The sequence below is a fragment of the Phalacrocorax carbo genome, chromosome 7 (genome assembly GCF_963921805.1).
Source record: "Phalacrocorax carbo chromosome 7, bPhaCar2.1, whole genome shotgun sequence".
Lineage (NCBI taxonomy): Eukaryota > Metazoa > Chordata > Aves > Suliformes > Phalacrocoracidae > Phalacrocorax > Phalacrocorax carbo.
The window spans coordinates 30,845,972-30,860,888 of record NC_087519.1 but is presented as its reverse complement, the minus strand read 5'-3'; the positions used below and the strand labels follow the sequence as shown (position 1 = coordinate 30,860,888).

The 14,917-nt window shown below is 47.4% G+C and overlaps 1 protein-coding gene across 1 annotated transcript in view; it reads right to left on the bottom strand.

Annotated features, from left to right (window-relative positions):
- Nucleotides 1-14,682: 14,682 nt before the first annotated feature.
- ST6GAL1 (ST6 beta-galactoside alpha-2,6-sialyltransferase 1) overlaps nt 14,683-14,917 on the bottom strand; it is an 87,622-nt gene continuing 87,387 nt past the window's right edge. Inside the window, exon 7 of the mRNA XM_064457310.1 lies at nt 14,683-14,914. Coding sequence (XP_064313380.1) covers nt 14,847-14,914 — 68 coding nt within the window. The 3' untranslated portion in view covers nt 14,683-14,846. The remainder of the gene's footprint in view (nt 14,915-14,917) is intronic.

Sequence of the window (14,917 nt, the reverse complement as noted above, 5' to 3'; positions counted from 1 at the left end):
CAGTCAGAGTGCAGGGGCCTCTTTGGCTTTTAGTGCACTTCCAGAAGCCTTAATAGGCCTTGAAATAAAAAGGTGAAGAAAAAGCCATTAAGCTTTTTCATTGTTTTGACAGCCTATTATCTACCCTTTTCTTTGACAATCTCTTTCGTGACCCATCATAGGGCAAATAATGCAATAAACTGCCTTAAATGCCAGTAATTTTCCTGCACTGCCTGACGCTGCCCTGGCTGCCCTGCTGCTGCGAATCCAGCCTTGCTGCTCAAGCTGGGGTCTCCCAGCCCCGAGTGGAGAGTATCACCACTTTCTGCATCCCAAAACATACAGTGGTCCCCGCAAAGACATGGCTTGTGGGTTAATGCTTTGCTCTGTGAAGTCCTCTGCTGGGGCACTGGGAGAGAGGACGGACTGGTGAGGCTTTTTGGGGACCTCTTGCTATGAATGCTGGTGGTGGGCTAGAAATTTTTTTGGGACGATGATTTTTCTAGTCCTGTACAGAAAAACCAGGCACATAAGAAGGAAAAAAAGAAAAAACAGGAGAAAGTAAGATTTAACTCTTCTAACATTTGAGACAACAACATTTGTGAATCTATGTGTCAGTGACCAATTTTTTACAGCAGTGCATCCTAGGGATCCCTGTCATGTCACAGCCCTGCTGTAGTGTTCAAGCTGTGCCAGGGGAGCTTTACCTGCTGTGCAGCCGCCTGCCTGGGCCACAGAGCAAGGAAAGAGGTCAGTGAACCCAACTATCCAGAGCTTTTTCCTGATTCCCACTGAGATTTCTGCATGGGGAACACCCTGTTTCTGCACCAGGTCCTCTTTCAGACAGATGATATTGGCTTTAAAATCTCAAGCAACAAAGAGTTTATTTGTTTTGCTTTTTGGTCATCTTTTTGGTGTCTAGCTGCTGTCAGTATTAAATTAAAACCTCTTTCCAGTTTTATATCCATCAGTTTTAATTTCCAGGCTCCCTGAGTCACACTCTCCTTGCCAGACTCCTTCCTGGCATGGAGGAGGACACTATCTCTCAGTTCTGCCAGCTCCATAAGGATGATAGTGCTGTGCTCACCCTTTCCACAATGCCCCATCTTTTTGTGAAGCTGAAAGCCTTGAGAGGCATAGACTACAGCTCTGCACTAATAAAAACAACCAAGAGCAACATTTTGCAGCTGAACATCTGAAACACTACAGACCGGGAAACAGAGTGACACAAGCTGCTTACAGCTTGTGGTGAGAGCTGAGCCTGCGGCTACAGAGCTAAGGTACGCTAGGTTCCTCTAAACTCAGTATAATCAAGCAGACCTCAAACTATTTCCTTGCACGACTTTCGCATTCTTCTTCCGGACCATTCTCAAACCAGAGCCATTACTGGAAGCCACATAGATTTCATGTAGCATCTGGGGCTATTTAGAGAACAACCACCAAACCAGCAAAAGGCAAAGAAAAGGGGTGGTAGAGGGACCTGCAGCCCAGTGCAGGTCTCATTTAAATGGGGAAGCATTTCTGGGAATTAGATAAACTCTGTGTGTGTGTGTATGTGCATGCACGCTCGTGGGCAGCACGATGGCTTGGTGCACACCGTGCCAGCTAGGGACCTCCAGGGCAGGCACAGACGCTTGCTCCTGCCTCCCCCCACCTTCACCTTGCCAGCACTTCACTTCCCCACAGGCACTCTTGGGAGCAGCATCGCTGTAGCTGTGCCCCAGGACAGCACTACCGCAAGCAAAGGTTGTCCTGAGCATATAATTAAATCTCCATTGCCTCTATGTGTTTTCAGCTATTGCCATTTGTCCACACACTGCAAACCATTCCTGCTAACTTGGGGGGAACTGGCTGCTAACTAATATGGTTCCTAAAGGCTTTGTTACTATCCATGGCTACTGTTGTTTCAGTTTTAGTTAAAACCACTCTAATTCGCTAACTGTTCATTACTGGCTAGAAAAGAGTAAATAGACCAAAGCTGCTGCATTCACAGCAGCAACAAATTTGGAGACAAAGTCCTCTGTAGAGAACCAGCAAAATTCTTGTGAGGGGACAACTCAAAGAGATCCCATGGGAAGCATTCGGGTACTTAAAAAAATAGGTCATTCTAGGCACTCAGCACCTCACTAAAATCCTACCAAAAAATCTAGTAGGGATGTCATTAAAGAGCGCTCCCTAAAAGCAGTAACAAATGTTTATGATGCTCTATATGAAAATAATGAGATGATGCCAACTCATTGCACTGTTCAAACTCACCAAGTCCCATTAAAATACCTTGGGGCTAACAGCCCTGCAAGGAGATGATGATTTATGAAGAATTAAAAAAAACCAAAACCCAAAACCCAAGATCTTGAAGAAAGAAAAAATACAAACCCAAAATTTGAAATGAGAATAAAAAGGACCAAATAGAAAAGTCTATTCTAAGCCTGCCCACTTATAGCAAAAAGAGCAGCAATTGTTCACACAGGAATTACTCACACAATCATTAGGAAACTCATTAGCTAACAGACTTTATTTTGGAGAATAAAGATGAGGGATCATCATGGACTGCAACAGCAAAAAGACAGATAACATCAAATGATCCTTCACACATATCAAATGTTTAACTGTTAAAGCCATTAGAGGAGTGGCTTTTGGAGGAACTTAGGCTGATCTGCTAGCCAAAACCCATCCTCGTTACCATGTTTGGCCAAACCCAAAGGGTGAAGGGCAAGAAATGCTGGATTTTGGTGCAGTAATTGGAATTAGGGAGTCCAGGCATCCAGGACAAGGTAAATTAATGGTGAGAGGAGCTTATATACATGTTACTGGCAGACAATGATGTTCAGCTCTGGCAAGGGAAATACTGGTAGGCGTTATGGTTACTGACCCCAGCACAGCTGGGCAATGACTTTCCAGCAGATACCTGGGCATAACCTCCATCTGGTTTCTTGACCTCCTACCACTGCTTTTCAAGCAAGGGTGGACAAAGCAGAAGAGCACCCCAACCTCCCCAATACACACCCCAAAGAACTGGGAAGCTACCTCGTAATCCACACGGATTCAGCTGTGCAATGCCAGGGAGACACCCAGAAGGCAGTCAGACTGCTAAACATTTGGGGAAATTACACTGATTTCTGACTGCAGCAAGAAAGAGCTAGCAGGAAGGAAATGGAGCAGGCAATATGTTCTTTGCAACAGGCAGCCTAAGTTTAAGTCAAAAACCAACGAGAGTTTTGCTTCTACATAATTTCCCATTCGTTTCCCTGCAGCATTTAATCTGCTATGATTAATTACACTGTGATTTTCCAAGATCAGAATAGCTGGGACAAGAGAGAGCCATGTACAAAATAATAATCGCTATTCACATAAGCCTCTTTTTTCATGTAAACTGTAACTCTTCTAATACTGGCAATGGGAATTATTCTCATTACCATATTTTCACTGGCTGTAATTGGTCCAGTAGGAGGATTATTACCTCTCTTATCATTAATGAGAGAGAAAAGATAATTTATCACAAATTGTTGCTGACTTCACTGCCATTGAAGGCTGCTGCTGCTGCTGTTCTGGGCCATTGGCAATCACTGGGGTTGCAAGGGTCTCACTCAGCCCCTCGGGCCGAATGTTGTGGCGGGTCCTCAGCGAGGGGATGGCCCTTGGGGAGTGCCCAGAATCGCAGTCCCTGTGCTGTACTGCCACCACATCATCTCTGCAGGACTTGCTGCGTGGTGTTGTGTTAAATAGCTCAAAACAGCAGTGCAAGAAGTTACTCTGGGTTTCCTCCAGCCAAACCCCCACACCCTGTCTGCCTCCCAGCAAAAAGCCCCAGCTCCCATACAGCCACCTAATCCTACCAGTACGTCACCCTGACAGTCTTCCACAACAACTGATCAACATCTCCACTATCTATTTACCGACCCATAAATACCAGCCAAGGGCCTGCACAACACAGGCTGCATTTCCACAACAGGACAAGGTATGTACAGGACAGGTGCCAGCGGGAACCATAAACCACAGAGTGGTGAAAAGCAGTAGGAATTGGCTCGATCTCTTTCCTGACCATTATTAAACATTATCAAAATATTTGTGTAGGAAATGCATTTTTGGATACTAGCTGGACATTGATACTTGCTGTTCAACACAATGGTGCACAGCAAAGCTGCCTGCACATTGTGCAGCTGCTAATGCCACGTTTTGAGCTGCAGTGCAGGCACTCATGCATACACCAACAGAAATGTAATCTCCTTGGGTAGCCAGGATCCTGCCCTCAAACCGACTGCAAAATCCCTGCAGATTGCCTTTCTGCTCCCCCAGAAAACTCTCCTCTCGGTTCCCTGAGTAGCTGCATGCCCTGCACTCCCCAGCTGGTGATGGTCTGTTGCGAGAGCTGATGCAGGGTGACCACACGGCTCCAGCACACAGATGCTGACCACGCCATCTGCATCAGCCAGCCTGCAAGAGGCATCTCCCAGACTGATGAAAAGATACCCATCCCTATGTGTAAGCTGGGGCCCCACAAAAGAGAGCCCTTGAGCAAGACGCTGAACTGAAAACCACCTTCTTCCGGCTCCTGCAGGCCCCTCAGCATCGCCGCAGCCCTCCGTCACAGGGCTGCTCTGCACCTGCTGAAGCAAGATGCGGTGCGGGCTACCCTCTGCCTGGCTGGCAAATCCCAGAAAGGGCTTGAAGCCCAGGTCTCATGGGCATCATATGACTGGATTTCATATTCAAGCAGCTTTCACTCAGCCTGGATTCAGGCAACCTGAAAAACCCATTTCTCCGGTGAGCACATTCGCATCGTACTAGGAGGGACCCTGTGCCATCTTGTGGCCATTGTTACAATAGAGGTAAACTTAACCAAACTTAAGAAAAAAACCTGCTGCTGGCTTCAGCCCCTGCCCCTGGCACCCACCTCCAGGACACACCACTGCTGTGGCAGCCTGGCAGCAAAATAGGCTTTTATTTTTTAAATAAAATGGAAAAGCGGATTGAAGAGAAATCAGGTGCACTTCTGCTTGAAAACTTGTCCTAAATTTACCTCTAACTTACTCCAAAAATGTATGCCAAGTGCCAAACAAGAAGCGGCAAGTGTGACCCCAGCGCCCACACCTGCACCACAGGCCCCCCCCGGCGCCTGGCAGGGCGAGAGGTGCTACAGCCCAGGGCACAGGGGCCTGGCCCAACCCAGAGGGCAAGGGCATTGCCAGCAAAACTCACAAATCATCACATCACATGCATAACAGAGCTCTCATTGTATCGAAATTAATCCTAAATTAAGGTGGGGAGGTGCAAATTTCTCAGGACAAGCGCATTAATTCTTAATTCACATCAGGAAAGATGGAAAAGATCTCTAGCAGAAGATCAGCAATGAAGCAGAGAGAGAAACCATTGGGACTATATGGATTTAATTATTTTTTTCCCAGTAAAGACTGGTGGAAAATATTTTTGATGCTCTCAGCAGTCACTTCTGCTCTTCCCCCAGTGCCCAAATGGCACCCTGCTCCTTGCCAGACACCTAGCCTGGAGGTTGAGGAGCCCCAAACTCAGCAGCAGGGGCATGCAGGTGCTTGTCCTGGTGGGTGCATGCTGGAGAGGGAGCAGGGCACCTGGGATGGGCACGTCTATATGTGGGCAGCGGTTCCCCAAGGATGCAAAAGGCTCAGGGCTGGGGTTAAACTCTCCTAACTTTGTTTTTCTGAAAAAAACTCATAACCCAGCAGGCAGCGTTAAACATGACTCCTCATTCAGGCTGCCAAGTGCATGTTTCTCACAGTTATGGAGGGAGTGGGCAGCCGTGATTTCTTTGAAATCTCATGGCTTTCAGGCCTGACCCCAGGTCCCAGCTGTGGGAACAGGCAGCACTGGGCAGGCCGGGACGGTGTTGCCCACACCTGCTGTGACACCTGCCTCTGCACTCACCCCAGGGCAGCAAAAGTGAGGCAGGGGCAGATGAAGCCCCATGCCTGGGATGCTGCGTGGTGGGACATTTGCAGTGTCGGTGCAGAGGGACCCCAGGAGCACCCCGGTATGCAGAAGGGAGTGCAGGGCTCTGGCTCCTGGGAACTGGTGTGGCTCCAGGCAAGGCAAACATGTTAGCAGAGCAAGGCAGGGTGGTAAGCAGGAAAAAGCATCCACTGGTCCCCTCTGCCTTTAGCCAGCCCCTTCCTCACCTGCCAGCCAGGCACATGGAGGGAGACCCACGGTGTGGTGGAGGTGGCAAGGGGGCTGTAGGGAGAGAAACTATGCAGACCTGCCCCTGCATCATCCTCCCAGCTCTGCAGTACTTCCTAAGCTGTAGAAACAGACGTTCAGAACAATGTCACTTTGAGCTAAGCTTAACAATATCTCATATTTTTCAAGCTTCCCAGTGCTGAAAATCTCTCCCAGCCTCCTTTAACACTGCAGACATCGACACACATCAATGGGGCTGTCCCCCAGCTAGCACTCATACAGGTCAGAAGCTTTACTGGTAGAGTCATCGCTCTGCCCACCAGCAACAGACCTGAACAACCTGGGGAAAACAGCTTAGCATTGTGTCCAGGCTGCACACTGCTGCTTTGCAAGACACTTGCTCTGCTTACAACCACTCCAGAGATATATTTGCAGCAGTGGTTTAGATGTTTGCTGCCACCACTCTACCTGATAAAGTTATACAGGGTAGCAAGACAGCTTTGTTTATGTAAAACCTTCACATGCCAAGGAAAGTTTAAACAGATCATGTCAGCATTAACCACCAGCTCCAGCTAAATTCAGTTGCACCTGCCGGCGTCACTTCCAAAATGCAGGATGGGAGGTGTGCATGTGTGAAATCACAAACTCTAATATCAGCACTAGAAATTACATCCCCCCTCCCCCCCCTGCATTCCTGTATGCAGAAGAAATCTTTGATTTGCTGCTAAGGGGTTTTCTCGCCCCTTTAATATCTGCTGCCAGCACCCCAGTTGCAAGAGATCCATAAATGTCTCTGCAAGGGCTCATGAGCCACCTGCACCCTGCACAGCCATGCTGAGGCACACCAGGGCATTTGCTGGCACAGTTGGCTTCCTGACATAGTTTTAATCTTCACTGATTTCTTACTGCAGAGCAATAAATCTGTATGAAAAACGTGGAGGGCTGTGCTTCCCCAAGGCGGGGGGGTGTGGGTGTGTCAGACTGCTGGCAGAGACAGAGGGGCACCTTTCATTTTCCACATCTCAGAAGAGGTGCCTTGCCCTGTAAGGAGGATTTGTATTTTTGCTGACTATTAAAGTTGTCCTCATTCTTTAGCTATGAAAAGCATTGTTTTAATGAGCTGCGATTCTTGCCCATGGAATCAAGTTTTGCTTCAAACCTGAGCAACAAAGCACCCGTGTTCCTTATGCTCTTTCTACTTTTTCTGGTCTATCACCAAAAGACACAGATCTTTATTTTGACTTTGTGGTTTCCTTACAAATGCTCTTCAAGGAAAGCTCTCTGGCTCTCACTGGAAGTTTTATTTAAGCAGGTTCTTCCAGTGACACACACCTTCTTCCCACTTTCAAAGAACCATCTTTCTTTTCTCTGCAACAACTGAATTTTCATAAGTAAAGCCACTTCTGTTCCTCTACAGTGTCTGCTTTTGCTCACATACATTTCATTGTGAGAGCACCATGTTCTCGAGGTCCAGCACAGCACAGGTCTGGGGGGCTTGTGCAGGTCTCCAGCACACATATGGCTGTATGAAAACATCCAAAAAGTTCCTGGAGACCATAACGTCTGGGAGAGGGCAAGGAGGGAAGGTTGTGTGAAGAGATCAGAGGATGGGTATCAACATTTATTGTTCCTCACACACCTTTCCTGCAGGGGAAAAAAATGATATCTGGGAGAAGGCATAAATCCCAGAAAGCAAAGAACCAATGTTATAATTTCAAGCTGAAGCAGTGATGCTTAAACAAGCCTGTGAAGCTGGGTAAGCCCTGAAATTTGGGCAAATAATAGCTATTAAACTTTAACCCTTAAATCTTACAGGTGCACCAACACCAAATCTGATAGAGAAACCAGGATTTTGCTGCAGGCCATACACACACATATGTATAGATGCAGACAGATGTGCTTAATTATCAATCAGCATTTATAACTAACTTGCTTTGGCTGGGCACGTGTTTGAAGACTCCCCAGCTTTCAGTGAGTGAGGTCAGGTTCTCAGCACCTCTTGCTCTTAGAAGGACACCTCCAGCCCCAGATATTGCCCACCAGGTTTCCAAAGTCACTGCCATCAGCCTCATTTTTAGCTTGAAGTATCACTTTGGGAGACAGATCAAAGTCTTAATTCAGTCATTTCTGCAAATACAAATGCATGTTTTGAAACAGGCATCGTCTCGCTTATCGCCCTGGCTATACTTTCTTACGAACGTTACTCCACCATGATGGGAACAACAGAGGCCAATACCACAAACAACAGGAAAACATGGACAGGCGTTGTCCTGTCCTGGATGTACTCCTTGGTCTGGACTACACCCACCCTTTTCGGATGGAGCAGTTATGGGCCAGAAGGACCAGGGACAACATGCTCTATGAAGTGGCATTCAAAGGATGCCAACAACACACCCTACATCATATGTCTTTTCACCTTTTGCCTTCTAATCCCTTTTGTCATTATTGTTTATTCATATGGGAAACTGCTGGGCACTATAAGGCAGGTAAGTAGATTCCTCAACTGCCTTTTTGCCATGACCAGAAACCAGTGACCACCATTTTCCACCTTTATAACTTCTCTGCAGTCAGATGTGCTGCCGCCCTTAGAAACTAGCTCTCCTGTGACTTGGTGACAGGCTCCAGTCTACCAGGGCTTTCAAAGTCACACTGAAGTATGAGCAGCTGGAAGTCCCTATGACAGCTTCACAGATGGGGGAGGTTTGCCAGACCACTCAATACTCCCAATTATCCCTAATTAAAACTAGAAGGGACTTATCTACATTGATGCAACTGGTCCTACGACTTAAATCTGCAGCAAGCCTATGGAGAGGTGAGCATCACCTGCGGGTTCAGAGGCTGTATAATCAGTGGAGGGTGTGGGAGCTCTAATTTTGGAAGATCAGTGCTTCTTCTCTGAAAGCATAAGAGTGAACCCTGCAAAAAAATGGTGCTAAAAAGGTAAGTCATATATAATCCAGCTGCTTGCAGGACCCAGGCAAAGCAAGAAGCTGGAGTTGAGCAAATACAAACTGTAAGGCAGTTCTGTGGCATGAAGCTTACCCCTTGCACACAAAACAAAGCCAATCCATAAATGTCCACCAGCTATTAATCTATTCCCAAGATACATTTGCTTTTAGTAGTGCTAACCCACTCAATGCATCATTTGGTACAGAACATTGTCAGGGCTGCCACTGTCAGGCAGCTGGAAATGCTGATGCACAAATTTTTGTTTTCTTGTGAACAGCATCTGCATTTACCCACAAGCCCTAGGGCACAATGCACCAGCGCTGCCTGCCCATGACACAGCGATGCTAGGAGAGGACCTGTGAGTGTAGCACCCCCTCTGTCAGGGACCAACCTCTGTAGGCTGGCAAGGGCTGGGCTTGCAAGGATGAGGCAGCTCAGGCCAGGCCACCCACTCTCTCCTGGCACAAAGTGAGCATTCCCCACCCTACACAGCCCCATGCTTGGCCCCTGCGCTCTGGGAGCCTACCCTAGGCTGGGCACAAGCTCCATCAGTGCTGTGAGGTCTGGCTTTGTCTCAGCGCATGCAGTGAGCACCTGAAAGGTAAGAGGGAATTAGATAAAATCACTCTATGAGCCACATTTGCAGATGTGAACATTTAACTTAAACTTATTATTGCTCTGGGACTTTGGGCAGAATTAAATCAAATCAGTGGAGGTATTCAAGTTAATCCTTCTCAGCCTTTCCCAGCCTGTTGTCTCATTACAAATACCTTTCGTTCCCCCCACAGCAAGCTCAGTCCTCTTTGGTCACCCTTTGCCGTGAACAGCAGCTGCTCCTGCCCCACCATGGACATGTCCCCTGAGTGTAAGCGGGGGACTGGCTCTCATGGGAATCTGTTTTTTCCATCTTTTGAAGCTACAAAAACTGGTTTAGAGGTGCTGCTTGTTGCAAGCCAGTCACAGAAGCCAAGGCTGGAGCAAGTAGTGCCTGCAGGAGAGGCTCTTCCTTTCCAAAGCTCCTCCATGGGCAAAAACCAGCAAGAAACCCTGGATGGAGAGTTATTCCCTGCAGGAAGGTTGTGCTGTCTGACACATCAGCAGACAGAGTCTTTATTTCTGCTGGGGCTTCACCTAGGTGGGAGCACTGAAGAGTGTAAGTTTTCATATTAAATACTCTTCCCACTGATGCATCCATCAGGTAACAAGTGAATTTTAGGCCCTGGAGAGCTATCTGTCTTCAGGACAGCTTTGGACACTCCCATCAGGGTGAGCATTAGCATGCCACCAGTTCAGGCAGCAGCAGGACTCAGCAGCTTTAGCAGAGCCCTCTGCAAACCCAGTGAGTGATGGTGCCCCTTGAGCTGTATGAACCGGTCCTCCAGTGACCCCAGTAGTATGGAAAGGGGACAGGGTGGTGCCAAGGGGCTATTGCATCCCTCATCAGGGGTGATGAGTGTGAAAGTCAGGAGCTGTCTCTTCTGGGTTGTCTGGTTCTGCAGGGACCCAAAAACTTGGGAAACATTCTGGGAAATAAAGAAAATTATTCTCAGAAGGGGAAGAGCCATTTTTCTGCAGTTTGTGCAAAAATTCTGTGCATGTGACACGGTCTATTTGTTGCATGACGGGACTCCTGAAGCCCCAGTATGCAGGAGAAGAGCTGGTTCTGAGGCTCAGCCTCTACCATACCATCATAGCCGATTTGCCAGACACACACCTCCATCTGGATCTGGGTTATCCTTCCACAAAGCAGGGGTTTCCATGAAGAGGAAATCAAAACCAGATGGTGCTGCCAGACACACCTGGGCATAGCTGAGCATGGATGGCTGGGTGCTGAGGAGCTCGTTTGGAAAGCCGGAGAACAAGAGGAAGCCAGGGGGCAGTGGTTCTGCATGGGCAGCGAGCCCCTGGGCTCTGGCAGCATGCCCATTGCCAACACAGGCTTCTCCTGGCCAGTTATGCTGCTGCTCAGCTTCCCCCATGGCAGCCAGGTACAGAAGCAGCAAAATCTCTGGCATGTGTAAGAGGGAGGAAGAAAAGACTGAACAAAATAAGCTTCACATGCAAGCTAAATATTTAAGGAATTGAACAACAGACATTTGTGCTTTTAGAAGATACCAAATTACAGGCAATACTCTTTAAGCCTTTTATCACGCTTTCAACTCCTGCTGTGAATACCTTCCCTTAACTGAGGTTATCTGTGTCACTTGCAGGATTAAAATTGTAGTGGGAGATCAGGGTGTTTGGTTTCAACCAGGCATGAATGTCACCACAGGAGATATGCAGCGATGCTTAATATCTTGCAACTCAGTCCAGGCTTTCATACTCTGCTGTGCTGCTTGCAAGCAGCTGACAGATCCTACTGTCGTGCTTCAAGCTCACAGTTTTCTTAAACCTGAAGAAGATTGTCACCACTAAGAGAGGACCCATTTTTGTCCCCAAGTCTCATTTCAGGCTGTAAGGCAACAGCCAGAGGGGAGGATTCACTCTGAACCATTTCAAATGAATACCAATGGAGCTTGAACCTATTACAGTATGCTGCTGACAATAAATTTGAATACTGAAAATAACGATTAGGAAATGAGGGGTATTTAGGTTTCCAAACACATTGAGCTTTCCTCTCAATTATCTCCTTTCTGAGAAGTCATTCTGCTTCTGTAACAATTTCATACCTTCCCTGTGAAGCACTGTGCAGGACCCAGGTGAAAGCAAAGGCAGCTGCTTTACCCAGGGGGAGGGTAAAGCATGATGAAGTTGTGCAGTGGCAGACTGCTGGGTGTGAGCGTTTACCTCTCCTTCCTGAGGTTCCTGCACAGGGGGCTTGACTGCAGCGCCTCGGCAGAACGGCAAGAGCCAGCTTTGCCTCCCATGGCCAGTCCCATTCCCATAATGGAGCTGCTAGCAGAACCCTGCCGACTGGGGTTTGCTGCAAAGAGCAAGGCTGATTTATAATTGCCTTAGTTTTGTTAGCTGAGTCTCAAGAGTGTGTTATTTCCCCTATATTTGAGTAGGTAGCTTCAGATGAATACACACAATCTCAATCACACTACATGCCATAGCAGGGAAGCTATAATCCCTGAGCTCAGATCAAATTAGACCTTCATAAAAATTATAGAGTGAAATAGAGCCTGGGAGACAGCCTGCAACCACCCCTGAGCAAGCTGTGAACAGCTGAAAAGCAAATGGAACAACCACTTTTTATTTCCCACAGCCTGGTGCCCTAGGAGGTCCTAGGAGCCCGAGCAGGGTTCAAGGATGTCAGGTCAACCCTTTTCATTGCTCAGGGTGAAGCACGCAGGTGGCTTCTCGCATCTAGGGAAACCCTCTGGGATGTGAAGCTGGGCAGCACAGGAAAGCTCCATCCATAGCCCCATGCTGGTTTAAAAAGCTTGGCCATGTCTATCGTATTATTGCTTCAAAACCATTGTAGCCAGCAGAAACAGTGCATGTGGACAAGACTCTCACAGACAACTTCAGCGATGCAAACAATTCACAGGCTACCAAAAATGATAATTTGGGATTTCTTCCAGTACAAATACTTCAAAGCCAATGTTAGGTTCACCCGGAGCTCTTAGATATCCTGGAGAAGCAAGAGATCTTTATGGCCATTCCTGTTTCACCAGTACACCCAACCTTGTGGGGCATGGGGTGTAAAGATGCCAAGTACATACCTGCTTGGGTAAACTGTCTCCTCAAATGTGGTCTGCATCCCAAGTCCCCCACTGGAAATAACCAGATCACTGAAAGTGACAAACAGGCAGCAATTCCCCCATTGCATCCATGAAACTTGCAGGAGACAACCATTCTGCTACCAGGTTTCAGAATAGCTGTAGTCAGCACAAGACCTTAAAAATGTTTGTTGAAAATAAATGATTTGTTGAGCACAGGGGTCAAAAAGGTCATTATTTAGAGTCTTTGACAAGCTCAGCAGATTCCTTTCACGTGAACTGGCAGAACGCAAATATAATCGATTCCTGCTTTTATGTCACTGTATTGCAGTGTGTGGTTTTTTTCCTTAATTCACTGGCTTGCTACTCTTCTGTCATCAGACAAATGAATCTGAAGTCGTGCCTCTGAATTATTAACTACAGTTCATCCTAGGAGGTTCGGACATGGGCTCAATACTCTCTTTTCTGCTCAGACTCCTGCCCTGCATTGAGTTACATCTGCATAAATGTAGTGTAAGTGCAGTGACGTAAAGCTCCTTAGGTTTAAGGAGGGTTTAGCAGTGATTTAATCCTCAGACTCTAAATCTGACCAGTTTCCAGACTTTCAATTCCCCTTCTTGTTCCACCCTGCCAGAACATCCCTCCTCTCAGACAGAAAAGGAAAAGCAGTGAAGCAACAAAGCCCATGAGAGGTCAGGTTCTCTGGCAGGGTTGCAGCCCCATCTCCTGTTCACCAGCTGGCACTTGCATGCCAGCCAGGGGACAGGTACCCAGCACCAGTGCCCCACAGGACATTCATGCCCAAAGCCATGAGCACCCATGCCAACACACATGCTGGCTGCTGGCATGGAGAGGGTGAGTGGGCAGAGCACAGCCCCAAGTGACAGTTTCTTCCCCAGCACTGTCAGACATGCTGGCTACATGGACCAAAGGCAGGTCAGGGACTTTGCTGCAGAAATAGTCACACAGAGTCATAGAATTATCGAAACATCAAGGTTGGAGTAGACCCTTGAGATCATCAAGTCCAACCAGCAACCCAACACCCCCATGCCTCCTAAACCATGCCCTGAAGTGCCATGTCTACATGTTTTTTGAACACCTCCAGGCATGGTGACTCACCACCTCTCTGGGCAGCCTGGTTCAATGCCTGACCACTCTTTCAGTGAAGAAATTTTTTCTTAATATCCAATCTAAACCTCCCCTGAAGCAACTTGAGGCCATTTCCTCTTCCTATCACTAGTAACCTGGGAGAAGAGACCAACACCCACCTCACTACAACCTCCTTCCAGATAGTTGTAGAGAGCGATAAGGTCTTAAAGTGTGTCTAGGCTTGTACAGTCCTCACCACCTGGGCAGGGCTACAGGGCCCTCTGAGCACCTTTGCTCCAGCAGTAATCACAGGCAAGGCAGGAAAAGATAGCATCTCGGCAGGGTTTCCATCAGCCCTCTGTGCCCTCGGTCACTCAAATGTTATGGAAAGGAAAAAGAAATGCAGCAAGGCATTTGATTTGTTACACATTAATTTTGTTATGTTGATTAGCACGTCCAACTGTTTCTAATGCTGGGGTAATAGTTTCATACAGCTTGGGCAGAGGAAGCGGGGAAAATGGCACTCTTTGCCAGCAATTCCCTTTTACTGGCAAGAAGGGGAAAGGGTAATTACACTGCTCCTCAAGCATTTATCTAGCGTTATTAATGCTGCTTCGGTGCCTACCCAGAACACATTGAGATGAACTGAGGATGTGAGACAACCACATTCCCAAAGGCAGGAAGCATTAAAGCTTAAACACTGAAATGCTTCAGATGCCAGGTAAGAGAAATCAGTCTTAAGACAGCTAAACCCAGAGGAGCCTGCAGTAACAGTGCAGCCCCAGTGGCTGAAGAGAGCAATCACCTTTAGAAACAAGAGAATCCACCCCCACAGAAAATAACCAAGGAATTGGTTTTCTTTACTTCATATGACTTCAATCCCAGTGAAAACACAACTGTGAGATGCTTTTATATTGTCCTGCTTGAATGGTAGCAGGAACTCTGCTCATTAGAGCTCCTCATACTTGGTTCATCATTACAGCTGCCCATGCTTGGTTCGTCTCTGCTGCACGTTCATCTGCAGTAAGTGCTCCTTCTCAGAGCTGGAGGAACTCTTCCATTAGCAGCAATAACCATGGGCCCTG